The 16,363-nt window shown below is 41.7% G+C and overlaps 3 protein-coding genes across 8 annotated transcripts in view; 2 read left to right on the top strand and 1 right to left on the bottom strand.

Annotated features, from left to right (window-relative positions):
• The first annotated feature begins 577 nt into the window (after positions 1-577).
• On the top strand, positions 578-4,627 carry LOC119285536 (transcription factor TGA2.2-like). Of its 2 annotated transcripts, none has more exons than XM_037564832.1 (10): positions 578-757; positions 1,193-1,226; positions 1,333-1,524; positions 2,323-2,406; positions 2,493-2,552; positions 2,988-3,065; positions 3,142-3,193; positions 3,344-3,615; positions 3,751-3,996; positions 4,194-4,627. In XM_037564832.1, exons 3-10 carry the CDS (start codon positions 1,459-1,461, stop codon positions 4,338-4,340), a joined length of 1,005 nt encoding a protein of 334 aa, XP_037420729.1. In that variant the 5' UTR covers positions 578-757; positions 1,193-1,226; positions 1,333-1,458; the 3' UTR covers positions 4,341-4,627. The 2 variants fall into 2 exon arrangements, with proteins under 2 accessions (XP_037420729.1, XP_037420730.1); XM_037564833.1 differs by lacking the exon at positions 578-757 and adding an exon at positions 780-1,108.
• A 4,711-nt stretch (positions 4,628-9,338) lies between these two features.
• On the top strand, positions 9,339-14,151 carry LOC119285534 (inactive glucose-6-phosphate 1-dehydrogenase 4, chloroplastic-like). Of its 4 annotated transcripts, none has more exons than XM_037564831.1 (12): positions 9,339-9,618; positions 10,065-10,260; positions 10,547-10,812; positions 11,131-11,225; positions 11,324-11,438; positions 11,539-11,744; positions 11,844-11,952; positions 12,030-12,070; positions 12,452-12,572; positions 12,686-12,885; positions 13,284-13,563; positions 13,645-13,754. In XM_037564831.1, the coding sequence occupies exons 1-11, from the start codon at positions 9,541-9,543 to the stop codon at positions 13,540-13,542; spliced, it is 1,686 nt and encodes a 561-aa protein (XP_037420728.1). In that variant the 5' UTR covers positions 9,339-9,540; the 3' UTR covers positions 13,543-13,563; positions 13,645-13,754. The 4 variants fall into 4 exon arrangements, with proteins under 4 accessions (XP_037420728.1, XP_037420726.1, XP_037420725.1 ...); XM_037564829.1 differs by having other exon boundaries at positions 9,340-9,618; positions 13,284-13,484; positions 13,645-14,151; XM_037564828.1 differs by having other exon boundaries at positions 9,341-9,618; positions 13,284-13,484; positions 13,564-14,151.
• Positions 14,152-14,727: 576 nt separating this feature from the next.
• Positions 14,728-16,363, bottom strand: part of LOC119285533 (pentatricopeptide repeat-containing protein At1g56690, mitochondrial-like) — a 5,229-nt gene continuing 3,593 nt past the window's right edge. For both annotated transcript variants that reach the window (XM_037564827.1, XM_037564826.1), the window contains exon 5: positions 14,728-15,005. The gene's annotated coding sequence lies outside the window, so the exon portion shown is untranslated. The remainder of the gene's footprint in view (positions 15,006-16,363) is intronic.

Raw genomic sequence — 16,363 nt, 5'->3', positions numbered from 1 at the left:
GATGATGGAAAGAGAGTTTTTACCTCAGAAATTACATCGGAGTCAGAATAGTGTTGCAGATCGGTTGGCAAACTATAGCCGCACCGAGAGAACCACGGCTGTGTGGGTTCATTCGGTTCAACCATGTATTGAGGACCTTTGACCTCTCGATTGTAACACTGTGACTTTATAATAAAACTTCCTTTTACCCGAAAAAAAAATAGACGCAGAGGGCTTTTCTAGCTCGCCGACGCGTGCTTCTTCCTTCCCTCCGTCGGCTGCTTCTTTCATCCGAAATCGAATGACCCAAAATGTGTTTCAGGCGAGTGATGCTAAGCTGTTTCCCGAAACGGACGACGAACAGCGATTTATGACGTGCATATGATTTCATGGCTCTTTTTCCCCGTAGAAACGGAGAAAGTCCATATTGGAGTCGTGCTGGAGCGGCCCAGCCCCAGGTGGTAGGAAAGCCAAACGCGGACCTCTCACTCTTCTTACCAAACCCCACCGCTGGCGTAGGCCCAGACCCCACCCGTCAGCCGCCGTGTTTCAGCCCTTTGACTAGAAGCGCACGCACGCCCCTCTCTCTCCCTTCTGACCAACCCGGCCGCCCCCAGTTTCTTCTCCTCTTCTCTCTCCGCGCTGCCGTCCCGACCCCGTCTTCTGCTCCTCCGCTTCACGCGGCGCCGGCCGCCGGCCGGTCTCCTCCAAATCCGTACGCCGAGCGGGTCCTCCCTCCCTTTCGACCTCCTCCCCTGCCGCAGACACTGCCCCCGTGGTAAGTGGAAAGCCCTAATCCTGCTCTCTCCCGCCTGATTCCTCGGCACCACCTCCGATTCCATACAATTGTCGCGTGGGTGCTGCTGATTGGAGCTCGTGAGATGCTTTGAGGTCGGGCTGGAGACGGCTCTTAATTCCGAATTCTTAGGTGTTTCCCGCTGCTTTCGTGCTGGCTGGGTTGTGAGCTGTGGGGGGAAGGTAGGCCGGCCGGCCTAAGCTTAGTTATTGACGCTACGAGCTAGCAAAAATCTGTACTTGCCGCTTCCTTTGCCTTGAATTATCTCCCGTCCCGCTGTTGTCCTGCTGTACTTGTTTACTTTTGGAATTACTTGTGCTACTATAAGGGAAGGTACGATCTGCCAAAGTGCCTAGGCACCTCGAATTTCCTCACCGCACCATGGTAGCTCACTATCTCTTGCGTGCTTCTCTGCAGATCCCGTGCCTACAGATAATTTGACTCTGAAAAAGTAAGATATGTCTGCGCTTAGACTGTTGAATTTGTCACTGCTGGACAGCCTTTACCCGCGATGCTAATATGTATGGATATCTGTTTGCTTTTCTTGTGATGGATAGGTGACGGCTCTGGCCTCGGAGCGATCTGACACCTAAAGGATACAGGCGCCCATATTACCCTGCTTCAACTAAAGGGACAACAAAGCGATTTGTTGTCCCGTTGTTTTGAGCTGGAAAACCCTCGGTATGGCTGATGCTAGTTCGAGGACTGACACATCCATAGTTGTGGACACTGACGATAAGAATCAAAGGGTAAACCTTCTTTTCTCTATCCATTAGGCACCTGCTTTGAGCTTTTGTGAAAGCTAGGCAGAGAATTGGAATTAATGTATGTAATGCGTCGATCCTGAGTTGTGGTGTAAAAGTATAATAACAGGTGAAAACTGGTACTGTATTTGATAAAAGATGTGGCAGACTTCATTTGTATGAAGCGCGCAAGTTTAACTTGGATGGTTTTGATGCCAATACTTGATGCTTCTTTTGCCATGTCCATGTTACCCTCTGCAGATTGTTGTACACATTTGCTCCAGTGCCTAAAGAAACAACACACTTCTTAAATTAGATATCAACTTGCAAAAGTGAACAGGACTACTGCTGCTGCACTATCAGTTTCATCAGATGGGAAATATTCAGTGTGGAGTACATTAAAGTGTGAAATCCATGAATAGCTTGGATACTTTGCCCTTTTTTTGACAAATAGAAGGGCTGTTCATGATAATTTATTATCACCCCCTGCATTTTTAAAACATACCTGACTAAGCACGCCTCCTATATGTTGGATATGAACAACGTATTAGCTATTAGGTGCTAATAAACGATCTATAATCTCGTTGAGTTGTTACTACATTCCATATGATGAATAAACAAATTCTAAACCAACCACACAAAACGGAAAATTGTGTCATTCTTTGCTGAAATGCCTGTTAAGTTCTGGTGCCAGTTGAAATTCATAAGATATTATTAATTTAGCTTTTGTTGCTGTTGCATGCCAACCTCTTTTTTTTCCATATGTAGCAGAATTTTCTTATTTTTCTTAACCAAGTTGTGCAGATGGAAAACGGACAAAATGGAGCTATCGTGCCTTCTAATTCATCTGAACCGTCTGACAGGTCCGACAGGCCTATGGACCAAAAGGTGGTACTTTATATTCTACTCTTCTAGAATGTTTTTTATCCCTTAGTAATAAATGGTATTTACACAATGTATTTGCTATTCCATAGGTATTGCGGAGGCTTGCCCAAAATCGCGAGGCAGCACGAAAAAGTCGTCTGAGGAAAAAGGTACCATAACAATGCATCCATCCATGTGTAACGTAGGTAACTTTGTGTTATTAATTTACATTGGGGAGCTATTACTGCATGATGGTGCAGTTATGCGGTGATGTCGTGGATGAGCTGTTGAGTGAGTGTATGGTATATGAGCAGTTCTCTAGCACTTTTGATACCACTGAATTTTGCCAAATTCTTGATAGGCATGTTCAGTTACAAAAAAAATTTAGTAAATAATCCAAAGGCGCCCTTGATTCAAACAAATAGCTGGTAATCAGCTAATCACCAAGGGACTTGTTTCTTGATGTATTTGTATCCTTGATAACTGACAGTATATGCATAATATATACATATGCTCTGAATTGTAACTATCGACTTCTTATTTGCCTTCAATTTTGGGTTCATTATTTGTTAAGAGCCATCCTAATGCATCTTATTATTTTTAAGGCGTATGTACAACAACTTGAGAGCAGTAAGCTAAAACTTGCAAGCCTGGAACAAGAACTCCAGAAAGCTCGACAGCAAGTAAGTACCTATTGGCCGATGCTGGCAGTGTCCAGTCGATCTCCCTTTAAATCTGTTATTTCCATGTTGTTTGTAGGGAATCTTCATTTCTAGCTCTGGGGATCAAACTCATGCTATGAGTGGAAATGGTAACTTCTTCCTCTGTCTGCTCACGCCTGCATTTTCATGCTCTGCTAATCAATCATTGGTTAAAAGTTCTCTCAAAAGTACAGAACATGCTTAATTGCTCCCGAGTGTTCATTGGGAATACAACTAAAATAGTAAGCTTGTTTCTGCAGGAGCGATGACATTTGATTTAGAATATACTCGATGGCTAGAGGAGCAAAATAAGCAGATAAATGAGCTGAGGACTGCAGTAAATGCTCATGCAAGTGATAGTGACCTCCGTCTTATTGTAGATGGAATAATGGCACATTATGACGAAATATTCAAGCTGAAGGGCGCTGCTGCAAAGGCTGATGTGTTTCATATACTTTCAGGCATGTGGAAAACACCTGCTGAAAGGTGTTTTTTGTGGCTTGGGGGGTTTCGTTCGTCTGAGCTTTTAAAGGTGCAAAAACTATATACTCAATCTATAAGGAAACCTGCTGACAAATACTTTTGACTAGTTGAATTTCAGGTTCTGTTGTTCGTTTTCATGTATACCTGAAGATACAACATTTCTCATGTTCTTGTAAATTTTCAGCTCCTTGTAAATCAGCTCGAGCCTCTAACAGAGCAGCAGTTGATGGGGTTATCCAGCCTCGAGCAATCCTCACACCAGGCCGAGGATGCACTATCACAAGGAATGGAGGCATTGCAGCAATCTTTGGCTGAAACGTTGGCTGGTTCCCTTGGTCCATCAGGATCTTCAGGAAACGTGGCAAACTACATGGGTCAAATGGCTATGGCTATGGGAAAACTTGGAACCCTTGAGAATTTCCTTCGCCAGGTATTTAAAACTTCTTCTACCTTCTGGTCCTGCAAACATGTAATTTTGTTATTATTGCCTCTAACGTGAAAGGAATGGTTCACCTAATTTTGTTGAGAAGTTACTCAGTACTTCCTAGTCGGTGCAGCTTTTCAGCAAACCGTGAAACATTAGATGCACATAGTTCTGAAGAGTTTTTATTGTTCTATTTGTGCTAGGCTGACAATCTACGGCAACAAACTTTGCATCAAATGCAAAGAATTCTGACAATACGGCAAGCTGCTCGAGCTCTCCTTGCAATACATGACTATTTCTCACGTTTGCGTGCCCTGAGTTCTCTCTGGCTCGCGAGGCCACGGGAGTAAACCATATGCGCCATCTTTTGGCACTTCATGAGCTGATCCTAGAAATGTGGACAAATTGCGACGCATTTGCAGAAGATTGGTGGTTCAGTTCCCTCTGAAAAATATATATTGACACCTTGTGTTCTCATATTGTACTTCGATGTTGTACAAGTAGCCAGGTAGGGGTAAGGCTTGTAACTGTAAGTTCCCATGAATTTATGATTGACATATTGTACAATTGTATTAGCAATAAATAAACGTAGATAAAAGGTGCAAGAGGATCCATTGATTGCACCTGTTGGAAGCAAGAAGCGAAAACAGCATCTTGTGTTTTTTTTTATAGGAGGATTACCCCGGACTTTGCATCAAAATGATGCATGCAACCATATTTTAACCAAAGAACCCACCAAGTATGTGGTACAACACAAGAACTCAAAATGAGTTGAAAAGAAAAGAACATTGCCGCAACCGACTAGATGATTATACACTTATTGGATAACGATCCTGATCGGTTCGCGTGCTACCGTTTCCTAATGGTTGCATCCATAAGCCATATACTCGAGTGACGATCATGCACGGATCTAGCCAGTTGTTCTATAGATGATCTGCAAAAAAAAAAATTGTGATGTTTTGTCCGTTAAAAATCACCTCATTTTGACATTTCCATACAGCCTTAAGCTATGTGCTCTTTGATTTTCGCACGGTTGAGTAACGATCAAATTCTGATCCAGCCAGTTGCTTTGTAAATGACTTGCAAAAAAATTGTAATGTTTTTTGTGCTAAAAATCATGTTATTCTAACAGTTCCATATAGCCGAAAGTAATACGCACATTTCGATTCGAATATGCGCCGCTATTTTAGACTCCACCCCATTTAGCTAAGGGGAGATTGTGGAAACCATGTTTGAAGGTTTCAAAAAATTCTGAAAAAATGTAATATGTTAAGAGGATGAACTTCTATTGCCATGTGAAATTTCAAGTTAAAACACATTGCGGGATGCAAGCTATGAAAAAAAATCAACATTAATGCTGATTTTGTTTTTTTCATATCTCATATCTCATAATGTGTTTGAACTTAAAATTTTGTAAGGAAGTCGAACATCACTCTCTTAACATCCCGTAACATTTTGAGATTTTTTTCGGTGCTTCAAAACATCACTTTCACATGGTTTTCGTCGGTTTTCACCGAATGTTGGTTTTCCCTTAGTCAAGTCCCAAATAAATAGCAACGGTATTAGGAGGACTTACATTAAAGGCCACAATGTGCGCCACAGTAGCTTGGCTAGTGCGTATTTGAGAAAAAGATGTTGGATCGATTCATCTTGATCACAGAAACCAACACCTTTTACTACCCTTCCAACTATGTTTTGCCAAGTTATCCTTAGTCAAGATCATTTCCTTGTGAACAAACCACACAAAGACTTTTATCTTTAAAGGCACCTTAATTTTTCAAGTGTGAAGTAACTTTGGGATTGGACCAGAATTTATCAAATCTATATATATTGATTTCACTGAGAATACCCCTGACACCTAAAGTTTACAGTGTAGTGTATCTGGCTTACCAGAAAGGTTGACATCCATCAACCTGCACATGTAGCCATCTATTACATCGCTCCCCCACCGGGGATCTCCAATGTTTAAAGGAACCGATCCTAGAATTGCACTTACAAATTGCCTCTTTACATTGTATAATATTGTAGAGGGTTGGATATTGTATGAACAGTGGCATCTCCCCTAGCCATGTATCTTCCCAAAACCTATTGGTATTTCCGTTCCCTACAATTAATTTGGTCCTATTAAAAAAGGCAACCTTTATTCGCATCAACCACTTCCAAAAAGGTGAATCATCTGGCTGTGCCATTATTTGTGCAAGGGTCTTGGATTGCAAATACTTGTTACGCAATAATTTGTATCCACACATCCCTCGTCTTCTGTAGAAAGTCTGTATAACCATTTACTAAGCAGGCATATGTTCTTTACCTCAAGGTTTTCAATCTCTAAGCCCCCTTGTCCTTCAGCCTACAAATTATATCTCACTTGGCCAACATGTTTCTCATCACTTTGCTAGAAAAAACGTGATTGATAAAAGTCCAACCTTTTTCATACCCCGACAGGTACTTAAAGAAGGACAATAGGAATGTAGGCATACTTCTAAGCACGGAATTTATCAATTAGCTGGCCCCATAAGACATAAGCTTGCCCTTCTAGCAACTTAGTTTCTTCTCAAATCGATCCTCTATGCACTTCCATTCTTTGTTGGTTAGTTTTCGGTGATGAATTGAGATTCCCATGTACCTAAATGAAAGAGACCCCAACTCACAACCAAATAACTGTCTTCCTTGGTGCGCCTAAAACAAGAACAGTTCACTCTTGTTGAAATTAATTTTCAAACCAAACAGTTGCTCGAAAAGACACGAAACCGGTTTCATATTCCTAGCCTTTGCCAAATCATGTTCCATGAATATAACAACATCTTGTGTTGAGTGGTCTATCAATCTTCTTTACATCTGAAGCTTAAGAAAGTCGTCGTAAAAGACTAGGACCCTAGGAGGATATTGGTTGATGTGGTTCGACTTTCTCCTAGGGTCCTAGTCTTTAGTTGGATGATGCCGTTCGATCTGTTACTCACTAATGTACTATAACGTTTTAGCGTATAAACCATTTAACCTACGATTCGAAGGATTTTCATAGGATTTGTGGAGGATTTAAACCTGGGATAGGAAAATTCCTAAGGATTGATTTGCACATAGTTTTGGACGGAAATTTCTATCCACTCGAATCTCTTTGTATAACTTTTGTTTTTCTGTGGCATCATACACATATTGTTCAAATTGATGTCGTTTTCTAGTCCTATAGCATTTAAGAGAACATGACATTTTAATCATATGCTTTTTCTATTCATGTATTTTGAGAATCTTGCGAACAAAGAGGGCCCTCCAATTACGACTTCACGTGGTTTTCTAATTCTATATAGGATTTAAACAGTTACAATTTTTTTGACCTCCCAAGTCTCAACTCATCTTTTTTTAGAAACTCAGAAGTCTCTCCGCGGCTCGGTTGAATATCAGCAAAACGAAATACCTTAGGCTAGTTAGGGTTTCTCTTGCCTCCCGCCGGCGACGTCGCCGGTCTGCCCTGTCTCCGGTGGCCTTAGAGCCATGGAGGCGGAGTGGATCTCGGCCCTTGTCGGTGGGAGGGCTCCGTTTTTGGATCTTTTTTCGAGTTTTGTTAGGGTTTGTGTTCTACTCAGAAAGGCGAGACGGCGGTGACTCCCTGAAAATAGAATAAAGGTCTCCCCGCCTAGCCCCCGTTCCGGTGATGCGTCTAGCATTGTCGGTGGGCGTGTGGAGGTGTGTCTCCGGCGGATCTGTCTTTGGTGGATTTGCTCGGATCTGTTCGTCGTTCGTATATGTTCCCGTGTCTTCGGGTTAGATTCTTCTGATCTACACTCTTCGTCAGCGGCGGTTGCTGTTCTGGTGCGTTGGTTCTATGGGGCCTTAGCACGACGACTTCCCGACTGTCTACTACAACAAGGTTTGCCCGGCTCCGGCGAGGGAGGGGCGATGACAGCGGCGTGCCTTCGGCTCGTTTCAGTGCTTGTAGTCGTCGCTAGGTGGTTTACAAATCTGGATGTAATTTTTATTATTTCTAGCGTTCGTTATATTATCATGATTGAAGATGAATAGATTGGAAGTTTTCTCGCAAAAAAAAAGAATATCAGCAAAACATCCCCATTGATTGAAAAAAATTCACATGATTTTTGAAGGATTTTGATTTTTTCCTTCACATTCCCGTCCTTTGAGAATCTATAAATTAGAGGCCCATAAATAGGTTCATGAAGAAAAACCAAAGCTACATGCCCATAAATAGGTCCACAAGCTCACGCAGGAGCATAGATCGATATACAGACACATTGTAGATGTTGCCTCAACTAACAATCTACTCTATCTGCATGGGCATAGTTTGCAAATCTGAGTTTGTTTTTGCGGGTTCCAAACCTGAGTTATGAGTGTAATTTTTGTATACTATTTTTGCACAACAACCGCTTCCCAATTTACCTTTCAAATTTTGTCAATGATTGGATACACCTCGAAAACATTGATACCTTCTTGTGGCATTCGAAAAATTCTGTTAAAGATTGGTGGATCAATTTATCAGATGCCAACATCCCTCATAGGAAAGTCATGGTCTGTCTCAAACAAGAGAAATGCCCGTGTCTTCCGACACAAGAGCGCTACATCCAATCCTTCTAAACTTAATTAAGGCCTTGTTTGGTTTCAAATAAGTCACCAACTTATAAGTTCAAAAGTGAAAAAAATGACTTATTTTGCCAAACAGACCCAACTTATAAGTCACCCCAACTTATAAGTCATAAGTTGCTCCACCCCAACTTAAAACTTATAAGTCACCCCTTTTTGCATGGGTCCCACCACCTTTACATAAAAAAACAAGATGGAAATGTGTGCTCAGATAACTTATAAGTCAGGTGACAACCAAACAGACGTGACTTATAAGTCACTGGTTTTAAGTCACCTGACTTATAAGTCAGGTGACTTATTGGAACCAAACAGGCCCTAAAGAGAAGGCCATGCTTTGGACCAAAGCGGGTGCTAAGAAGTTAGAAAAAATAATATTGAGATAGTAACATTTTGTAACAATAGGGTATTTTTGTAACAATAAACTTTTTAATTAATAGACGAGGCAAAGCTCACGCCTATGTTTAAAGAAAAACAATAACAGTGGCGACGATGACAATAATATTTCTCATACAAATTCAGTAGTACCAACTTGTGTTTGTCAGAACCAAGAACTTGGACAGTGAAACTGCATCCCACGCTTCGAAACGGCAAAGCGGTAGCCGATAGCGAAAAAGTTTAGCTCCCAGATGCACGCGTCCTTACACATTAGTAACGTTATTTTTAGACTTGCTGCTCTGTACGTATTTCACAAAGCGAGGAGTACTTTGTCACTTTCCTAGGGCTTTTTTTGGCTGTACTGCGAAATGTGCATCCCAACGGGGGCGGCTACAGAGCGTCGCTATCCACTCCCTCGTGATACCTGAAACCGACGACACGTACGGCTAGCTACTGTCGCGTGGCTGTCTATCACTATCAGATCAGCCGGGGCCTGACTGACACGATCCTGGCACCGGCCACCGGCGTGAGACTAAAAAGAAGCGGGGCGGGATACGGCGGACCGAGAAAGAAGCGCCAACGCCGTGTATGGCTACCACGGTCCTCGCCGTGAGGGCTTCAGCAGCTCCAGCGCCGCCTTCGTTGGGGGCTGCGCGCTTCAGCCCGGTGAGTACTCCAGCAGAGCTCCTGTGGTTGGTGGCCGTCGTGCCTTTTGGCCTCCTTCCACCCTTGTGGCGCGCTTGACCTGCTTGATAAAATGCCTTTACCAACTTGTTATGGTTATGGTGCTATGCTGGATTCTGTGACCATGGATGCGTCATGCGTCATTCCTACGGGCCAAGAGGGGTGGATGGAAGGGCGAGCGCTCCTGTCTGCTATCAGGATGTTCGATGAAATGCGTGTGCGAGCATGTGATTCTTGTGGCCCGTTCTGGCACCCGAGGGTGACGGAATACAGAGTCGGCCAAGCACCATCCTGCCTCATATTGCCTACAGATGATGCTTGCCTTTTATTTGCTCTGCATTTGGTTTAATTACTGTCAGTGTCCGATGTAGTAGACATGGACACATTCAAGTGCTGATCAACTGCCTGCTTGATGCTTCTGCACGTAGGTTGCAGGACCTGCTGTCAGTCTTAGAACGCAATGTTGGATTGCTGCCAAGATGAAGCTCCACAAGGCCCTGAGGAGGCATGGATCGCAAGTTCAGAGAAAGCTGGAAATTCAAGGGGTTGGTAAAATTCCTGACTGCTTCAAGGTTGCATCGCTGACTGGAAGGATGACTCGTCGGAATGTACAACTTGCTGATGGTTGGTATTCGGAAACCACTTGCTATTTGCTACTTCAAGTATATCTATCAAAATTATGAGATTCCTGGCTTATCATTCCCACAGATTTACATGTGTGCATGCCAGTAGTTTGCTTCATGCCTTTGAAAGTTATGTTCAGTTCGCATTATTTGTGAAATATGCTAGTCCCTAGTTTTTATCATACTATCTTACTACTGTCATCACAAATTTCTCCGTGGTTATTTGCTTGCATCCAGATGCTTTCACACACACACACACACACACATTATTGCTTCCTTTTATGTAGAAACAGGAGGTGAAACAGCAAATACAAGCTCTGTTATGTCAGATAACTCGATCGATGACAAAAGTTCAATGCATTTGGGACTCAACCACTCTGAAGCTGATCATCCTGTACTAGAGGAAGACCTTGTTCTGTTTGATAATTTTGATGACCAACCTGAAAGTGTACCATCTCTTTGTATTGCTGTTATTGGAGCTACTGGCGAACTGGCAAGAAATAAAGTCTTCCCAGCACTATTTGCTCTGTATTACAGTGATTTTCTTCCTCAGGTATGAGCATAACATGTCATAACATCTGATTGCCTTCATTTTTATCCCTTTTTAGAACCATCCTTAGCAAACAAGCTTCGATTTCCAATCCCATATCTGTGATCAACCCGCTGAATGATCAATTTCTATTTAGGATTAGTTACATCTTTCCTATACATAGTTAGGCTTAGTGCTAATAGAGGTGGTGTTGTACGTGTGAATAATGATGCAGAATAATCAGATTTTCGAGTACTTTTGGGAGTTCGAATCTAGTGACTGCCTGTCAACTGTCTGTATTATCATTTCATCCTGTCACAACTTCAATGCTTTATATTGCAGAATGTTGCCATATTTGGATATTCTAGAAAGACATTAGCAGACGAGGATTTAAGATCCATGATTGAAGCCAATTTGACCTGTCGGGTAGATCACCAGTACGTTTCTTTGGTAGCAGACCTTGACTCCAAGCTTCATGCTATTAAATTTAGGAAGTTTTCATCTGATATATATTTATAATATTGTTGTGCTGCAGTGAAAACTGTGAAGAAAAGTTGAATGAATTCCTTAAAAGGACATACTATGTCGATGCAGGACATGATAACATAGATGGGATGGCCAAACTGAATTCGAAAATGGCACAGATAGAGGTGAGATTACGTCACACTTCTGAAATTCTGTTGGATCGAATTCAAGGGCTATAATTGAACCTGGGATTTGTATGTTAATTCCCAATTTCTCGTTTCAAAGGGCACTTGTGCAGCAAACAGGATATTCTACCTTGCTGTTCCCCAAGAGGCACTTCTTGATGTGGCATTGCCATTATCTGACAGTGCCCAAACTAAGCATGGCTGGAATAGGATAATTATCGAGAAACCATTTGGCTTCACTAGTTTGTCCTCACAACGGGTAACACAGTCTTTGCTGTCAAGATTTGAAGAGAGGCAAATCTACCGGTGACCATCTTGTATCCATGCAAGTTACAAGTCCTGTCACTAGTTTTTACTGCACCTTTCTTTCCCTTAAATCTTATTGCTAAACATTATATCACACAGAATTGATCATCTTTTGGGGAAGGATCTAATCGAAAATCTCACTGTCTTGAGATTTTCTAATTTGGTATTTGAACCTTTATGGAGTAGGAAGTACATACGCAATGTGCAGGTACTTTCGAAATAAGCTCATTTCACCAATGTTTTTATTTTTACATACACACTGCTAATGTGCATGCATTGTTACAGGTCGTTTTTTCTGAAGAAACATCAGCAGAAACACAAGGGAGGTCAGTTAACATGAAGGCATTTCTCTTAGGGAAAAAGAAACATTACTAAGTCATCATCGATAAAAGAATGCTAAAGCCCTTTAGGTTACATCATCATCAGGCACCATTTGTTTTGCAGTCTAAATAATATAAACTTTGGCTATGCAGGTTTTATGTAAATTAGCACAAGTTCATCCTACTGAGTAATTCTTAACAAAGGAAATTTAGTACTGCACCAGTTTTAATCCTGGTTTTATGCTGCATGATTAGCTTACAACTGGGTCTGTGACCTTCAATGTAGTCTCTAATTTACTCAGGGTTTTTAATGAAACTTTAGTCCTTTATTAGTGCTCCCATTTTACATTTATACTATCATTTAGTTCATCCACCATGTCATTTCAGGTACTTTGGAAACTACGGGATAATCCGTGACATAGTGCACAGCCACATTCTTCAAACGATAGCACTATTTGCTATGGAACCACCTGTTAGTCTTGATGGGGAGGATATCCGCGATGAGAAGGTAACCGATAAAGCACTATAATTTAATACCAGAGAAAACCATGCACTTACCATCCTGGAAGTAAAAAAATGCTAATATTTGTTACAGGATTAAGAAAACTATATGTTATGCAGGTGAAGGTGCTCAAATCAATTCGAAAAGTGGACATTGAGGATGTCGTCCTTGGTCAACTCAAAGATACCTCCGGTAAAGTTGACAGATATACAAAATCAATGACACCTACCTACTTTGCTGCCGCCATGTACATTGACAATGCACGTTGGGATGGGGTGCCTTTTTTGATCAAGACTGGAATGGGACTTATGGAGAATAGGTACTCTCAATGAGTTCCATAACTTTTACCATTAGATGTCTTGGCTGGTTTATCTCTTACTCTCAAAAGAAGTCAGTGTCTGATTTCAGTCACCTCATCATATCCTTTTGTTATAATGGAATCATCATCATTATACCTTCCATAAATCTTTGAATTCTCCAAAGGTAAAAGTGCATAGTGTTTCGTATGCATAGGTAACACTCTTGTCATACTCCCTCCGGTTTGTACTAAACCAGCGACAATTAATATGGACCGGAGGGAGTATTATTTTCAATAGCCCACCCTCCTCTGAGCACATTATTGAGATCTTTGCATGCTTACTGTTTCAGAAAAACAATGTACCACTTACCTACCTGATCAAGCATAGCTGACAATTCTTAATCCTTCATTTCCTTCAGAGCTGAGATTCGTATTCAATTTCATCATGTCCCTGGCAATATCTACCGTGAACGTTTTGGTCATGACATAGATCTCGACACAAACGAGCTGATTTTACGTGACCTACCCGAAGAAGCCATTCTCTTGAAAGTCAACAATAAGGTCCCGGGACTTGGGCTCCAGTTGGATGCTTCAGAGCTCAACCTACTTTACAGGGACAGGTATGGAGGTCACTTTGATCATCTTGTGATCTACAGTATTCAAGAGAGCTGGTACTGAATCATGATGCATGCTTTGCAGGTACGACGTTGAAGTTCCAGATTCATATGAGCATCTTCTTTTGGATGTTCTAGATGGTGATAGTCATCTGTTCATGCGCAGCGACGAATTAGCTGCTGCATGGAGCGTATTGGCACCTATACTCCATGAGATCGACCAGAAGAGGGTTGCTCCAGAGCTCTACGAGGCTGGGGATAAAGGACCAATTAATGCTTACTATCTCGCTGCTAAACATGGAGTCCGATGGGATGATGGCTGCTGAACTGTGGGAGCTGCTCAATGTATTTCGCTTCCTTCTCTGTGTGTAGCAAAATCTGTTAAGTGAACTAAAACAAGAACTGGAGAAAAAAAAGGTATTTCTTGCTTGTTGATTCAAACCCTTCGAAGGTGGAAAGGTACTATTACCGACCGAGCTGATATGTTGCACCCGACAATGAGGATGGAGTAGTGCATTTAGCGAGTCGTGTGGGGTGACTTGTGTAAATTGGACCTTACTTTTTTGCTAATAGTTGCAAACATCTTATGGAAATGTTAAGTATGCGTGGGTCGTGTTGTCATTCTCAAGCGGTCATTTGATTCCGCAAAGCAAACAAATTGCTTGAAACTCAAGAAGCTGCAGAGTCCGGAATTTTCTGTTCCTTTCCCCCCAAACACTTCCCTGATAGTACTGTTTTTGCCGCCTTGGTATCAAGGTAGATTCTGACAATCCAGTTTATCCAATGTAAACTGACTTTTTTTTTCTCTTTTTGAGAAACACATACACCTCGCTATCAATGGAACGTTGCCACCCACCCATTAAAAAAATCCACATTTATGAGATATGCAAGAATCAAACATTTCCTGATGGGCTGGGGGTGCAATCACCCTTCCGAACCATCTAACCATAAGTTGGTATTGGTTTCCACTGCAATTTATATGGGTAACTTGGTGACTATTGGTTTTTGTTGCCTTTTGACTAAGTAATTTTAAGCCCCTTGATACCAATGCTAATGTTGTGTTATGGCCTTATGGAATGAAAAAGGAGTGAAGTCTAATTTCTTTCATTAACCATGATGAAATGTCCAGTTTACAAACTTTGTTTTTCAGTTTACAAAGGATCTAACAACATTAACATATGAATTATTTGCACATACAGGGAATTCATATTATCTTTTAGAGTGCAATTTCTAGATGGCAATCTCTTTGTAGCAACAACAATCAGGATAGACCATCCGAAGCTTCCTTCCCAGTGGAATTGTCAAAAAATGTGTTCGCACATGAATAGTCATGGTGTGCTCTCAACGTCGAGTACAATACGTATAACACATCGCCGAAGGAGCCTCGCCAGGAACACGATATGCAGGACACACAAACGATGTCTCTTGAAGACCCGAAATCTCGCACATCGGGGAGGGACCCGTCAGAGCATGACGACTATGAGCTGTCCTAAGTCGGCCTAACCTCCTCTAGGGCCTTGTGTTTCACTGTCGTCAAAGACGAAGAACACCAAAGAACGAGAAGCAACAATCAGGATAAGAAAGAGAATATAATAAAGTAGTACATGGATTTGACCAATTGTTTGTTGTTTAATCGGCCATCGCCTCTGACTCTACACTTTCATATAAGAAAGGGACTTGAAATCCCGTCCAAAAACTAAAAACCTAGCTTAACTTGACAGGTTGAAGCCCCCAAAATAGGCTTCCACTCAGCTTTATATATAAAGCCACACAACCGAACGATACAAGGTAGTAAGTTAGCCCTCTTACAAAGCAGACCAAAGGAAAATTCAAACATTGTACCACAAAAAAGTGCAAAGTGCACTACTAATGTTGCGAATGAGCACATGAGAGTGTGAAGACATTACGTCACAACCAACTGTACATGGGCTCCACGACAACACCCCAAAAGGGTAATAACGGTGCAAAGTGTCTCCGTTGTCAAGTCCGTAGGGCCAGACAAAGGTTTTCACCTGAAGCCCTGGCACAGAGAGGTGCCCCAAAGCCTCCTCACCTCTTCCGAGTAGGCTCTGAGCGGCATGCGCTTCTACTTTGGCTTGAATTAATACCAGAGCCTCTGAGTTGTTTTTGGCACCTGTTTTTTTTAACCCTTTTTTGGCTCTAGAGGTCGCATACGACCTCAGATTAAGATGATCTGAAAAAGCAAAGTTGCTCGTCTCGAAAAACACACAACTTTCATGATGATCAGTTCTCGATAAAGATCATCTTGAGAACACTTCTGTGCATGCCAAAAGCTGGTATCAACAGAAAGGCAGGCATATACCACGTTGGCTATAAGGGCATTAGAGCGTCAGCTAGCTTAGTTTTCTGAAAGAACGTAGAGCCCATAAAATACATAACATCCTCCTACCTGACAACTATAGAATGAATTCGGGAGTTGGTGGAATAATGCGATCAGACATGCAAGTTAAGAGGTTGGTATTAAGTAATCAATCGCTTGCACTTATTTTACAAAAGGTTTTTCAAATGAACGAGATCTTTGTTTGTGCTATTAAGTAATCTAATATCTCCTTTTTGAATTATTTTGATAATTTCTTGCTTTGTGTGGAGTTATGGTAGGTGAAGTTCATTTTATCAGAAGAATTCTTCAAATGCATTGGTAACTGCACCTCCGCTATCTTGGTTTTTCGATGTTGTGTTTGGTTCGCGCACAACCAAACACACCCTTTGGCGAATTCATAGAGGTGATACCTGGCCGATCCACCGGACAGCAAGATGAATTCAATTTTGATGTACGTAAAATTTAAATGAGCAACAGATTAAGAGATTAACTAATTGCCTCTTTTCAAAACTTCTGATATATTTCATACATAATAACGCAGTAC

This window comes from Triticum dicoccoides, chromosome 4A (genome assembly GCF_002162155.2).
Source record: "Triticum dicoccoides isolate Atlit2015 ecotype Zavitan chromosome 4A, WEW_v2.0, whole genome shotgun sequence".
NCBI classification, from domain to species: domain Eukaryota; kingdom Viridiplantae; phylum Streptophyta; class Magnoliopsida; order Poales; family Poaceae; genus Triticum; species Triticum dicoccoides.
Note: the sequence above shows the minus strand (reverse complement) of the source record. Positions and strands in the feature narration are given on the sequence as shown.